Source organism: Rutidosis leptorrhynchoides, chromosome 11 (genome assembly GCF_046630445.1).
Source record: "Rutidosis leptorrhynchoides isolate AG116_Rl617_1_P2 chromosome 11, CSIRO_AGI_Rlap_v1, whole genome shotgun sequence".
In the NCBI taxonomy this organism is placed as follows: Eukaryota; Viridiplantae; Streptophyta; class Magnoliopsida; order Asterales; family Asteraceae; genus Rutidosis; species Rutidosis leptorrhynchoides.
Genome location: NC_092343.1, coordinates 49,875,386 through 49,888,868, shown reverse-complemented (window position 1 = coordinate 49,888,868; position 13,483 = coordinate 49,875,386). Strand labels below are relative to the sequence as shown.

At 32.9% G+C, this 13,483-nt stretch overlaps 2 protein-coding genes and 2 long non-coding RNA genes across 5 annotated transcripts; all 4 read left to right on the top strand.

The window, feature by feature from the left end:
- The first annotated feature begins 1,716 nt into the window (after positions 1–1,716).
- LOC139874248 (chaperone protein dnaJ 20, chloroplastic-like) lies at positions 1,717–2,325 on the top strand. The gene has a single exon (XM_071861703.1). It carries the CDS (start codon positions 1,717–1,719, stop codon positions 2,323–2,325), a length of 609 nt encoding a protein of 202 aa, XP_071717804.1.
- Positions 2,326–3,019: 694 nt separating this feature from the next.
- Positions 3,020–5,135, top strand: LOC139874206 (uncharacterized). Its single transcript, XR_011767837.1, has 3 exons — positions 3,020–3,213; positions 4,403–4,460; positions 4,913–5,135. It is a non-coding gene; the product is annotated as an uncharacterized lncRNA (long non-coding RNA).
- A 3,521-nt stretch (positions 5,136–8,656) lies between these two features.
- On the top strand, positions 8,657–9,850 carry LOC139874556 (uncharacterized). Its single transcript, XM_071861970.1, has one exon. It carries the CDS (start codon positions 8,657–8,659, stop codon positions 9,848–9,850), a length of 1,194 nt encoding a protein of 397 aa, XP_071718071.1.
- A 1,195-nt stretch (positions 9,851–11,045) lies between these two features.
- Positions 11,046–13,069, top strand: LOC139877915 (uncharacterized). Of its 2 annotated transcripts, XR_011768828.1 has the most exons (4): positions 11,046–11,133; positions 11,214–11,387; positions 11,473–11,572; positions 12,612–13,069. It is a non-coding gene; the product is annotated as an uncharacterized lncRNA (long non-coding RNA). The 2 variants fall into 2 exon arrangements; XR_011768827.1 differs by having other exon boundaries at positions 11,089–11,387.
- Positions 13,070–13,483: the final 414 nt, after the last annotated feature.

Sequence of the window (13,483 nt, the reverse complement as noted above, 5' to 3'; positions counted from 1 at the left end):
GCTTTTTGATGATGAAATATACATGAATGAATTGTATTATAAACATGTTTTCATTGATATAAATTTATCAGTTATTATTTAACATAAATAAAAATATTTAAAATTAAAATTGTAAAAAAAAACTTGAACGGTAAAAATAGGCCTATAATTTATAGACGAATAGAGTATATCAAATAACATGCTGTAATAATGTTGTCATTTAAATAATAAATAAAAACTAATAACATGCTTTAATTTATTCGTCTAAAAATGTCTACATACTATTGAAACATGAATATTAATTTGTATATCATTATAATATAATTTATAATATAATTAATTAATCATTATAATTAATTAACTATGGATAGTGATTCATTCATTACACTTTGTATGAACCCAACAAAATTGTTATTACTTTACTTATATACAATATAATATAAACTCTTAGTGCCCAACTTTAATATATTTATTTATCAAAATGTTTGATAAATATATCTCTGTAATTGTGCTTAAATAATTTGTATTGTAATCAAAATAGTATTACACCGTATTTTTTTTGAACAACAGTACGGAAAGACACCCTTGAGTGGAATTCAAGAGTGAAGGCAACCTTGTGTGCAATGTACCAAAGGGCTCTTGGCCTAGCAGTATGAGAAGAACCTTTCAACCAAGAGGTTGTGGGTTCAAGCCTAATTTGAGGCAGTGAGATGTAAATATTCGTGGTTCCGTGTGTAGATTGTAGCTTTGCATTTCAAAAAAAAAAATCCTTGTGTGCACTCCACGGCAGTCAAACTCCGGACCGCGCGCTAAAAAAGACAGATCACTATCATATGAGCTACAACACAAGGTTGTATTACTCTTAATTAGTTAAAACAAAAACCCAAACAACAACATAGAGTCTTATGCAGTAATCAAGTATTAAACCACACACCACTAAAAGAAGGAAAATACCTCATTGTTCTAGCCAAAAACATCAACCAATCTAATCAGAAGTCAGCAAAACCAATCAATTTAATTACAACAAATCGAATTATTTTCAAGCAACAAAAATGGAAAAGAAAAAAAAAAAGATGCTTAATACCTCCTTTATAGTAGATGCTTAACATTTTGTTTATCAATTAGTTTCAACAGCTCGTTTAACCTACTCGTTTGACCAAATTTGTTTTTTTATCAACGTCGTTACCACCCCCGGAAGCTATGTTACTCGCCGGAACCGTTAAAAATCAAATAGGGCAATCACTCCAGCATTTGGTGGCGTTAATAATCAAATAATGAAACTATAGAGCAATCCCTCAATCTTTTATAACTTCAAATCAAGTTTGTTCTATAATTTTTTAACGGTAACTTTAAAGGCTTGATACAATTAAAAGTGTTATACATACCGATCAATTACAATATTGCAATATTAATGTTAAATTGAAGTTCATATAAGTGCACAACACTTTTGAGCGTGTGTTAGAGACAACTCTTATAGTCGTTAAAAAAATCAAGGCCTATTTCGGGTTCACTCGGACCTTTGACAACCACCGTAGAAGGTGCAATGTACATACACTCATTTCAAGGTATTGTGAGCGGCGGGGTGAAAGTTTTTTGGTTGGCGAGTGGGCCCGAAGTGTAGTACTTACTACTATAAAAAGCATTTCTACTTCGCTATTTATGCATCTATCTCCTCACTAAACTTCATTAAACTTGCACATCTCACCAAACTTCATTAAACTTCAAACACAACAAAAAATGATTACTTCAAACTCCATTTCTTCAACAATTCAAACCAAATTCAACCTCTCCTCAAATTTATACAAAAGTTCACTCATTCCATCATTCCAAACATCATTAAATTTTAACAACAAACATCACATAAACCTATCCATTTCAATCAAAACAGCCCATAATTTACTACCAAAGGCTACAATTGCAACCAATGAATTGTATACACCTTTAATCATACAAGAAACCTTGTATGACTTATTGGGTATACCCAAGAATGGGACACTCTTAGAGATCAAACGGGCCTACAAACAAATGGCGTTGAAGTACCACCCAGACGTGTCCCCACCTGAACGGGCTGATGAGTATAGCATGAGATTTATCAGGGTCCAAGAAGCGTACGAGACGTTATCTGACCCTGAATCTCGATCTATGTATGATAGTAGTATGGCAAAAGGCTCACGATTTGACGTGAGATCAGGGGAGAAAGCTCGATGGAAAGAGTTGTGGCACGTGCAAGTTGCGGAGTTGAAGCGCATGAGAGAGGACCGAGATGGGAGGATGTCATGGGCAGCCCGAATTCGCGAACAAAATAGCGAACCATGTGCTCATGGGTCGTCCGAACCAGACCAATAAGGATTGGTTAAGCTATGTATGCATCCTGTTATTGTATGCATTTAATAATTGCTTTTGCATTGATAAGCAACACAATTTAGAGATTATGAGTTTTCTCACTCTGCATCGTTATATCTATATTTCTTTAATTATTAGATGTATTTCTTTAATTAGCGGCTTTAATATTTTTCATGTTTTAATCCAGACCGTTAGGTATTGCTAATTATTCCCTTAAGCACAAGTTGACAACAATGAAATACATTAATTTTGTTTGACAGTTGGTTAATGTGTTGTACATTGGTTAGTTGTTGGTTGTTGTTGCGTTTGAAGGTTTACGTTTTAGTAGTTTGTTTTTGTAACACCCTGATTTGTGGCCTAGATAATATACGCAACTTTGTGCTATTTTATAATATAATTTAAATACGATATTTAAATTATGGATAGTTAATATCAATTAATTATAAGGAGTGAAATAATAAATTATGTGTTAGATAATTTATTAGGTGAGCGTACGAATGCGCTTGTGACGATGGTAAAAAAAAAAATTTATTTGTGTAAATTGGACATCGTTAGGACTGCTTAACGAGGTACGTTGTGTTTTTTTGATTACCGATATAACACATATAAAAGAATTAGTGAATTGGTTCCTTCAACATGAAAAACCTTTTGTGCTTGATTCCACGTATGCTTCATCCCATATGTCCCAATTGTTTCTTTCTTTTATTATAACCAAACCAAACACCTTCTATTATTTCTATTTTCAATAACAATAAACACGCACATATGCGAATACACACATACGCTTGCAAACACACACTTGATTATATACCTCTTCATGGCAATTTCTATTAATTATAATCAAGCATGGTTTTGGTGTGTCTGGTACATACGATTCAAGGCTCAAACAAGGTATGAACCCTCATAATTTCTATTAGTTAATTTAAAGGTTTTTACAAGATTAATAACAAAAATCATACACACATGCGCTTATGATCTTGATATTTTGATTAAAAATATAGATTAATTAATGTTTCTTATTTGATTTGTGTATTAACAGCAAACAATGTATTGATACATGAATCATACACACATGCGCTTATGAGTTTTTATATAAAACTCCAAATTAATGATGTTGATCAAATGATATTTGTTGTTGAGATTAATTGTTCTTGTGATATATGTATGCATATATTATTGTTATATCTCATGAATTGAACGAAATAGTTAAGCTTGATTAGCTTTTCGACTAAATGGGTTTGTTGTGAGTTTTGAGGGTTTTGGTGACAAATAGGGGTAAACAGTTAATCTTGTTATGTGTTCTTTGTATAACGAAATTGGTGATTGTTATTGTTGTTATATGATATATGTATGTTATTAATGTGATTGAATTGACCAAAACAAGCATTAATGGTGATTTAGGGTTTAAACCCATTTTAACTATTGCTGCAGATGTTCTTGAAATATCACACGAGTGACCTTCACTCGTGCGGTTGAGTCCATGAATTGGTACGAGTGAGACCCACTCGTGCGAGTGAGGACGAGTGGTTTGTGTGTAATTTGTGGTAACTCGTGCGGTTTACTCACTCGTTCCGTTTGTCTTAGACGAACTCGTGTAGTTGTTCCATACGAGCGACTCGGTGACCTTTTGCTATATGTCTTGCACGGATGACTCTCGCTCGTGCGAGTGAGTTGGTCAACCGTATATATTTTATGATTACTCATACGAAAGACTATTTTATTGTATTAATGTTTAATTGATGACCACTTGTGTGAGTGGGCTGTTACTTGTACGATTAAGGTGACTCGCATACGCGTGTGAGTGACTCGTACGGATGACATGTCAGTTTATTATAAAACTGTGTAATACTTTATTAAGATCTAATCTATTGCTATTGATGTGAAAATTGTAGTTTTAGTTGATAGTCGTTAATAACGGATGGATGTGTATGTTTTATCTCATGCTATTGACTAAAAATGTAATTATTGTGATTGGGTCGGGGGATATCTTAACCCATTTGAGATTGATGTATTTTATTACTACAGTGTAAATAATATGTAATTGAGATGTGATTACTGACTTATATTGTATCATTGTCAGGTAACAAAGTAGAAGTGAAGACTCGGTGACATTAGACTACCGAGTTTTGCGGGTAACGGTGAGTGGGATTATCTTTATGGATGTGATTATATAGTGACAAGTATAGTGATCCGTGTCCTGCTTATAATTAGACTGTGTAATGAGTCTGTGACCAGTGCAGTGACTATATGTGATTATGTGCGCACCCAGTGATCTCGTCGAGGTGTTTTGTGCGACGTAAGAGGTCAATGCTATTTACCTTGTGTATTTAGGGTGATACTATTGGGTCCAAGTGTTACTGATTAGTGGTATAGTATGAATGACGAGTGTGTCACGTCTGGAAGACTATACCGGTGTCTCAGTAGTGTGGACTATCGGTATATTCTAGTTTGATCAGCTATGGGTTGTCGGTCCTCTTGTGTATGGCTTTAAGTGATTTAGTGACCAGTGCCTTTAAGCTGTGCTTGATGTTTGTAGTGATGTCCACCTAGATATTGTCATTCACTTAGCGTTATGCTAACTCTCCCACAGTGTTTTGCCCTGCAGGTGTGTATTAGCGGCTTTTGGTGGGTATAACAGGGGGACTGAAGATGTTTGACACAGTGTGACTCTGATGTTTTATGTAAATGATTTTATAATATGGTCTGTATTTAAATAACACCAGCGATTTTGTGTAATATGACTTTAAGTGTGATTAATATACGTATATAACTTCCGCTGTGTATTTAAAAATAAAAATAAAAAAATCAGGGTTGTTAAAGTTTTAGGGTGTTGTGTAGTTTTTATAGTCGCTTAGTGTCCTCGGTTTCTTGGTATTGTTTTAAGGCTCGGTGTTAGATAGTTATAGATAGTTCTCGCTTTTTGAATTTGAACCTTTTTAATATCTCGTTGTATGTTTTGATTGAAAGCGTTTTTTTTTCAAAAACGTTTTCACTATATATAAGTTTACGTTTTTTGGCAAAAAAAAGTATCAAAATGCATTAATTCTACTAATCTGGGCCAGCTGGTGCATTTGCTCGATGTATGAAAGAAATTCGGAAACACGAGCAAGGAAACCGCCACGGAGAGATCAAAACAAGGCCTTTCACGGCTCAAGTCCATGTATTAAGCCGCTAATTCCTTTTCTAGCAAAGTCCCAGCAGGCTACCTTATCGGGGTGAAGCGATCAAACAAAGAACACGAGAAATGTAATCTGTGTGAAATCAAACAAAACTAATGAAATGCCCCCAAAACCATACGACTACATCAAAACGTCGACAAAACATCACTGCAATCCCTAAATCACACTCCATTCGCCCCAATTCTATTGTCCAGACTAAAAAACACACGGTTTTAAAAAACTATAATTATTACATTGTACTTTTTATTTATTTTTCAATTTTACATTTTACGTTTTACCTTTTTTTGTTATGCATAAGTGTATAAAATAATTTTCTCTCTTTGTTTTATTTATATATTGATATTGATTGAAGTGAAAAATTAATTTGGGAAATCATCAAAATAAAATACTTAATATTAGAATTGTAACAGAGGAAGTAATAAAAACGGTAAAAACTATCGTAAACTAATTGTGCAAACATAAATTAAACTCAAACAAAGAAATCATCCGAAACGGCGACCAAAATCGTGAACCCAGAATTTACAACACCACCAAACACAAATAACGCTATGAGTTTATAATATATGTATAAAGCTACTATCGTTCGAGTAGATTTTGGCTAAAGCAAAAGGAAGAAATCTCGATTGGAACATTTGGTTGTCGGAACCTAGTTGTTATTTGTTATCGTCTTAGGCACCCTTATTTTCTTGGATACGATCTTTGTATCCCTTTTTTTATCGTGTAATTTAATTATTGGCCAAATTGCCCAAAAAGGTAACATGAGAGTCACTTTTTCTCAATAAAGGGTATATCCGTTTTTTTCTTGCCCACAAAGGAGTCTGATTACAATTTAGTGCGTAAAAGGGTGTCTGATTGAAAAATAGTGTCAATTGAGGTAACATGTGACACCATGGATTTTTTTTATAATTTTTATTGATGATGTGTAATTACATATCATACTTCATTTAGTGACTAGCATTTTAACATTTTTTCTAATTTTTACAACTTAATGACTAGGATTCTTTCATTGGATCTCCATCTTCAACGAAAATTATAAGCATCATCAACCTCACTCTTTAACATCATCATCATCATCAACCTCACAAATTCAGTAAGTTGCTAAGAAACAATCTTATCACTAAATTAAGTTACTAAACTTGAACTTGTACTCAACCGTCAAATTAACAAACAATATACAATATTTCGTCAAATGAGAAGCCAACGATATCTGAACATCAACACAACATTATACATTCATTGAGAGGGTTGTACAAGTACATGAAGCCTAACGTTTCTATAGGACCGTTTTCAATTTAACGAATCGGGGATAACCAGAGCGTACGTTGTTTCATCAAATCGAATCATAACCGTCAACGAACTCCGTTATCAATGAACTCCGACAGTAGTGGATAACCTTCGGCGGTGGCGAATGAACTTTGATGGTGGTGGATGAAACACCAGAGACGAACAAAGGTCCGCAAATGTCAGATCTGCACCATCGTGTTTTTCAGATCTACGAATTTCATATTTTTGTGTGATTTGGTAGCGAATCTGATTTTAGTTTTCGGTGAATATGATTTTAGTAAGTCTTTTTTGAGTTCTTATTTGAGTTTTGGTTATAGATCTAGGGTTTGCAGGTTTCTTGTTGAGAAGAAGGATGTGAATATGATTTTAGGGAAATGGTTTATATTTTTGCTTCAATTTTGCTTCATCTTTTTGCATCTTGTTTCAATTAAGTATTAACACAAAGGACCCATTGAACGAAGATCATGTCAGGTTGTTGGATTTGATATCATACACATTAAATTAAACAATGGAAAATATAAAAAACGAGTAACTAAATAAAAAATCTTATCACTAAATTAAAAAATGATATGGAATATAAAGTCATCAAAAATATTAATTAATAATGACACATGTCCATTTTTACCCCAATTGCAACTATTTTTTCAATTAAACACATTTTTAGGCACTAAATTAAAATCGAGATCCTTTAATGGCAAAGAAAAAAACGATATACCCTTTATTGAGAAAAAGTAGTCATTATGTTACTTTTTTGGGCAATTTGTCCTTAATTATTTTGGATTAGTTGTGCATCGCACCCATTGCTTTGTTGGGTGTGTTCTATCACATGTACATTTTCGTTATCAATAAAATTTTGCTTGCCTTTTAAAAAAAAAAAAATGTATAAAGCTACTATATATTATTTAATATTTTCATTTTATAAAAAAAAATCTTGTGAAATGATAATTAAGGACAAATTGAAAACTGATATCACTATGGGTTTTAGAATATACAATATATATACGTGTGCCTCTCGACACAAATGTCACGGACTTATCTCGATAAGCTCACGTGCGGCACTTAGTCTCTACTAAGTCAGCCTTTCTCGGACCTTATAACGATTCAAGTAACCAAAAGAGAAAATATTATAGAACAAGTGGAATTGAAGAAAATACTTATATTGCTTGAGAATGCTTTACAAGAGAGAATATTTGAGATTTGAGGTGTAGTGTGCCAAATGAGGTCACCCCTATTTATACTACTCTTACATCAAAATGGATGGCTATGATTAAACTAAATCAATGGCTATGATCTAAGTACTAGAAACTTCATGACCTAGAAATATCTATGGAGTTTCCATACCATTCCATGGAAGAATCAAGGAGAGAATTCTAGATATCTTCCATATGATTCTTGGGCCTTCCATGATTTGGGTTATAATCTTAGTGGGTTGGGCCACAAAGTTGTTGGGTTGTGACACTTTGCTACGAATTTAAATCAGGATTATATTAATGTCGTAACGGTAAAAAAAAAGATACTTCATCCGTCCCAATTTAATTATTCTCATATAACAAACATACTGTTTTAAATATAGCATCATTAGATTGTATTTTTTTATTTACTTTTTACCTATTTTTGTCTTATACGCATACAATTAATTTGGGGCAATTCGAAAAAATAATGGATAATAATTATGAGACGGATGAAATATATTTAAATAAAATTTGAGATACATGTGTTGTGGTTACCTAGGAATGACATCGGGTCGGGTTTGGGTCGGGTTTAAATAAAATATTATTTCTCTTTGTTTAAGGCCCCCGATAAGTGTATTAAAAGATCTTGAAAAATTGCGTCGTGATTTCTTTTGGGGTGGATCTTTAGATGAGAAAAAAATGGCTTGGGTCAAATGGGATCAAATACTTTTACCTTATGAATTCGGTGGTTTAAATGTCAACTCGTTAAAACTAAAAAATCTTTCCCTTCTATCGAAATGGTGGTGGCGATTTTTAACAAATGAAAACACTTTTTGGGTACGAATTATAAAGAGTATATATGGGGTTAATGGTGGGTTAGGGTGCTTTTCTAATTTATCCTCAATTAATTTGAAAAAAATTTCGGGTCGCACTTGGTTCAACATCATTAATATCGAGCACACCCTAAATAAGTTAGGGTGTGATATTTCTAATGCCTTTGTAAAAGATGTAGGTAATGGTGATGGTACGAGTTTCTGGAGAGACAAGTGGATCGGGGATAGACCCCTATGCGCTGCATTCCCGAGACTTTTTAGGCTTGAGGCGGATAAAGACGCATCTATCTCTGGCCGTGTTTGCTTTTCAGATTCAGGTATCGTTTTTAACTGGAGCTGGAGCACCCTACCTAGATGGCGAGCAGCTGACGAACTTGCAACTCTTACTGCCGAAATCGAAAATTTCAAGTTTTCAAATAATCAACACCCTCGCTGGACTTGGAAATTTAACCCAAATGGTTCCTTTAGCACCGAGTCTTTAATGCATCATTTGAACTCTTTAGCCGCTGCTAATCTTGGTCCTTTTACCCCCACTGTTCTAAATTCGTTGGTTCCTCAAAAAATTGGAATTTTCATTTGGAGGGCGAAACAAAACAAGCTCCCTGTCCTTACCGAGCTAGACAAAAAAGGCATAGATCTTGACTCCGTAAGGTGCCCGGTATGTGATGATGATGTGGAAACCCTCCTTCACTCCCTTGTGAGGTGCGCAAACTCTAATGACATATGGGATAAAATTAAACGATGGTGGAACTTAGATCAATTACACATCACAAGCTTATCGGATCTTGCAAACGTTTCAAACGCTCAGATTAGCACTAATTTCGGTTCCGCTCTTTGGCAATCGGTTGTATGGATTACTAGCTATTACATATGGTTACATCGTAATGATCGAGCTTTCGGTAAGAAGAATCTTAGCACTTCAAAAATCGTGTCTGAAATCCAATCTAAGAGCTTCGAATGGATTAATAGTCGTTGGAAGAAAGGCAATCTAGAGTGGTCTAAATGGTTAACCAATCCGAGATGGTTCGATGCTATTCACACAAAAGTTGGCATAGGTTAATTTTCAGGTTTTTTATGCCGGATTCTTTCGTTCTCTTCCTTGGCGGGGGCTAAGAGGGGTAGGGTCAAGTGCTTTGTCGCTGTTTGTTACAGTACTGCACTCTGATTCCTATTCCTGCTTGTTATTACAAGTTGCTCCCCGCCTAGGCGGATTTCGGTAGATGAAGGCTTTTTCCTGAACATAAATATTAACCTGCGAGAGTATCTACAGCCTCACATTGTATAGTCTTTGTTCTTTACTTTATAGTTGTGTTTAGCATAGCTTTTTCTTCGTGTTGTTCTTAGCATAGGCCTTTTGTATGAGTTTTCCTATATTGGTCTTCGGACCCTCCTTTGTAATTTCTTTTCTTTAATAAAAGTTTGGCTTTAAAAAAAAAAAAAAAAAAAATTACATGTGTTATATGTTAGGCATAAAAATATAAAAAGTATTCGTATAAAAACTTTTAAATTAAATGTTTATTTCGGTTTAAGCTATCATCATACGATCTAAACGTTGAGGATGAATATAACTTTTTTGTAATCTATATAGCTGTAAAACATATTGAGTCGAAGTCAAAATATATGGTAGATAGATAATAAAGATAATTTATAAATTCCAATTATTTATATGTATCTTGCTATCATATACTCAACAAAATTTTATAATTCATCAAAAAGTTATTGTAGTTTGCATCCCATTAATTTTTTTTTTTTTTTTTGAATTTATACGTTAATGCTGAAAATGGTTTAGCTAGAGTGTATAATATAAGTATGTATATTCAAATTTTGTTGAATACATCCTAGGATAAGAGAATGATTGTCTATATTTTACCTCTTCATATTCCACTTCTATGAAATTCGATTTTGTTGTTGTTGTGATAAATAACAACATAAAAGGTTGAATAGATACCGGAAAGAAAAGTTAAATAGATACTTAAAAAAAAACACACTGAATAATGAGTACTTAAATATCTATAGTTCTATATCAACAACTTTTCATGTGTTCTGTAAATATTTATAAAAAATTAGAGAAAGACAGAAGGTGAATGTTAAAAAATTCTATTTGCAGGAATAAGGTAGTATTTCATTGGTCTCATCAATTTTCAACGCATAATGAATCTACGTTAGATATATTACGATATTTATAGTTGTTGTCATAATCATAACCCGACACAATGTATTATAAAATTATACTACTATATATCAACACTGGGGTTTTGTTGTCATTTCATGTTTTATAACCCATGTCGTTTTGCACCCGCCTACTCAAACCGAACAAATACTCCGTACAAGTGGCAAAACCAGGTTCTTGAATGTCTTTGTGCGTGTTGTTGCTAACGCTTTTGTTACAAATTTACAATTCCTTATCTCTTTGTTATTTTCAGGTTGTATCTTTTATTTTCATCCAGTTCCCACTCTGCTGTTCGTGTGTTATTTTGTTAACGATAGTATATTTTAGTTTTAAAGTAGATTTCTGTTAATTTTCATATAATTTTTTTGTTTGATGTGTGTTTGTTACTATTTTACTATTGAAGATCACCTATTGTCTGCAACTCAATGTGAGTCACCCGTTATAGTTTCTTATTGTTGATTATTTTGTTCTATTATTGCAGCTTTTTAATTGTTTGTGTCTGAAATATGCAGTTCGTGAATCGTGATCGAGTAACTGCACATCAAGTAGCCATCCCTATTATATCTCCATGTGTGCCATCTTATGGTCTGCTTGCTGTTAATCAACTTAAATGTATGTGTATCTATAGTCAGTGAATGCTAAGAAGTTCTTCATCTTTTATAAGAGATGACTGTCAATAGGTTGTTCATTTATATTATGTTTTACATCAACATAACAAATTATTAATTTCACTAGATTTGATATAACTCCTATGACCTATATTGACATTTGATTGTGTTTTGTATTATGTAGTGTTTGTTAGTCATCTTTAAGAAGTTGCTATATGCTATTCATGAGCTTCAATATACTTATGGTTTTTAGTGCCAATAGGTTGTTCATCTAGGTTGTCTAAGCTTATGAATAATAATAAGCAATATTTGTTATAACCCGAGAAACAGTGAGTTTTAAGAAATGAAAGAAAAAATGAGATCAATTTGAATCAAGAAACTTTATATCTAAAAAATGGATTTGTTTTGGATTGAAAGGGAGAAGATTGACTTTGAAGATTTATGGTGCAGTTTGGGTGGGCGATTTGGAAATTTTTGTTAGTGATATTGACAGTTCGACTATTATTGGTCAAATTACTTATTTTTTTGTTAAGGACAACTTTTAGTAACTTGGATAATGTGGATAATATCGATATACTTAGTGCGGATTTTGATGACGAGTGTGAACGTTGCTGTTTGGCTTAACAGATTGACTTTCGATGGTCAAACTGTTTTTGATAAGGATATGAGTAATAAAGAGCATGAAGATGGTATTGAAATGATGATGATGATGATGATGATGATGATGATGATGATGATGATGATGATGATGATGATGATGATGATGAGAGGATTTTTTTTTTTGAACACTTAGGTCAATTTTGATATATTTTAGTATAGGTTTAGTTAGTTCGAGTATTCTTTAATATGTTGGTATGTTGATAGTAATTTTAGAGGTATCATTGTAAGTGTTTGGGATGTTTTGAACATCTTATCTGGTGTTTTGTTGTAGATGTACATATTCTTTTTGGTTAGTTCTATTGGATATTTTCCTGCACTTCGAAAATTTGAGCATGTTATTCTTATTCTTATTATTAAGTATTTAGTTTCAATATTTGTTTTAGGAGCAACGTCACATGACGACAAGTTCAAATATACCATCGTTGGCTACCATGGAGGATACTCGAATACTAGCACAAACTTTAGCTCAGGTTATCTTCTAATGAACTTCATATTACCTTTATTGTTATTGATTCTTTGAAATTATTGCTGATGATATTCCTCATGATATGTTGAACTCAAAATTCCTTCAATTTGTTTCAAAGATGAATTGTAGGAAATTGATTTACATTGTTCACATGCATGGTACTCTGTTTTCATATAACTTGGAATATGAGTAGGACTCCTAGGTGGTGCGTTAGTGGAAGCAACCCGAAGAAAGTATGATATATGATATACTCAACTCAAATATAGTGTGTCATATATTGTGTAAGATAATTACATTTTAGTCGGAACTAAAACTATAACATTACTTATTAGCATAATCGTTCACAAATTTTCGAGCGCTAGCAGCGAAGCGTTTCACACCACATTCTAGTTATATAAATTGGTGCAGATGTTAAAATTAGTGTCAGTACTATTTTTTTTTTTTTTTTGAACATCAAATAACTTTTATAAAAATAGAAAATGAGTACAATTTGCACCTGTGACGACCCGGAAATTTCCGACCAAATTTAAACTTAACCTTTATATGTTTCCGACACGATAAGCAGAATTTGTAATGTTGAATCTTAAAAAGTTTGGAACTACATTCATGTAATCAATTACCCTTTGACCGTGTTCGACGATTCACGAACAATTATGTGTATATAGATATGTATATATAATATATAATATTAACTGAAAACATTAACAAAGTATTAGATATATGATACTTTACATGAACATATTTGTTTCGATATATTTATCGACAGAATTAAGAGATAATATCAAATGA

Coding starts and splice junctions, on each gene's coding strand:
- LOC139874556 (XM_071861970.1), top strand. CDS start 8,657: ATGGCTTGGGTCAAATGGGATCAAATACTTTTACCTTATGAATTCGGT.
- LOC139874248 (XM_071861703.1), top strand. CDS start 1,717: ATGATTACTTCAAACTCCATTTCTTCAACAATTCAAACCAAATTCAAC.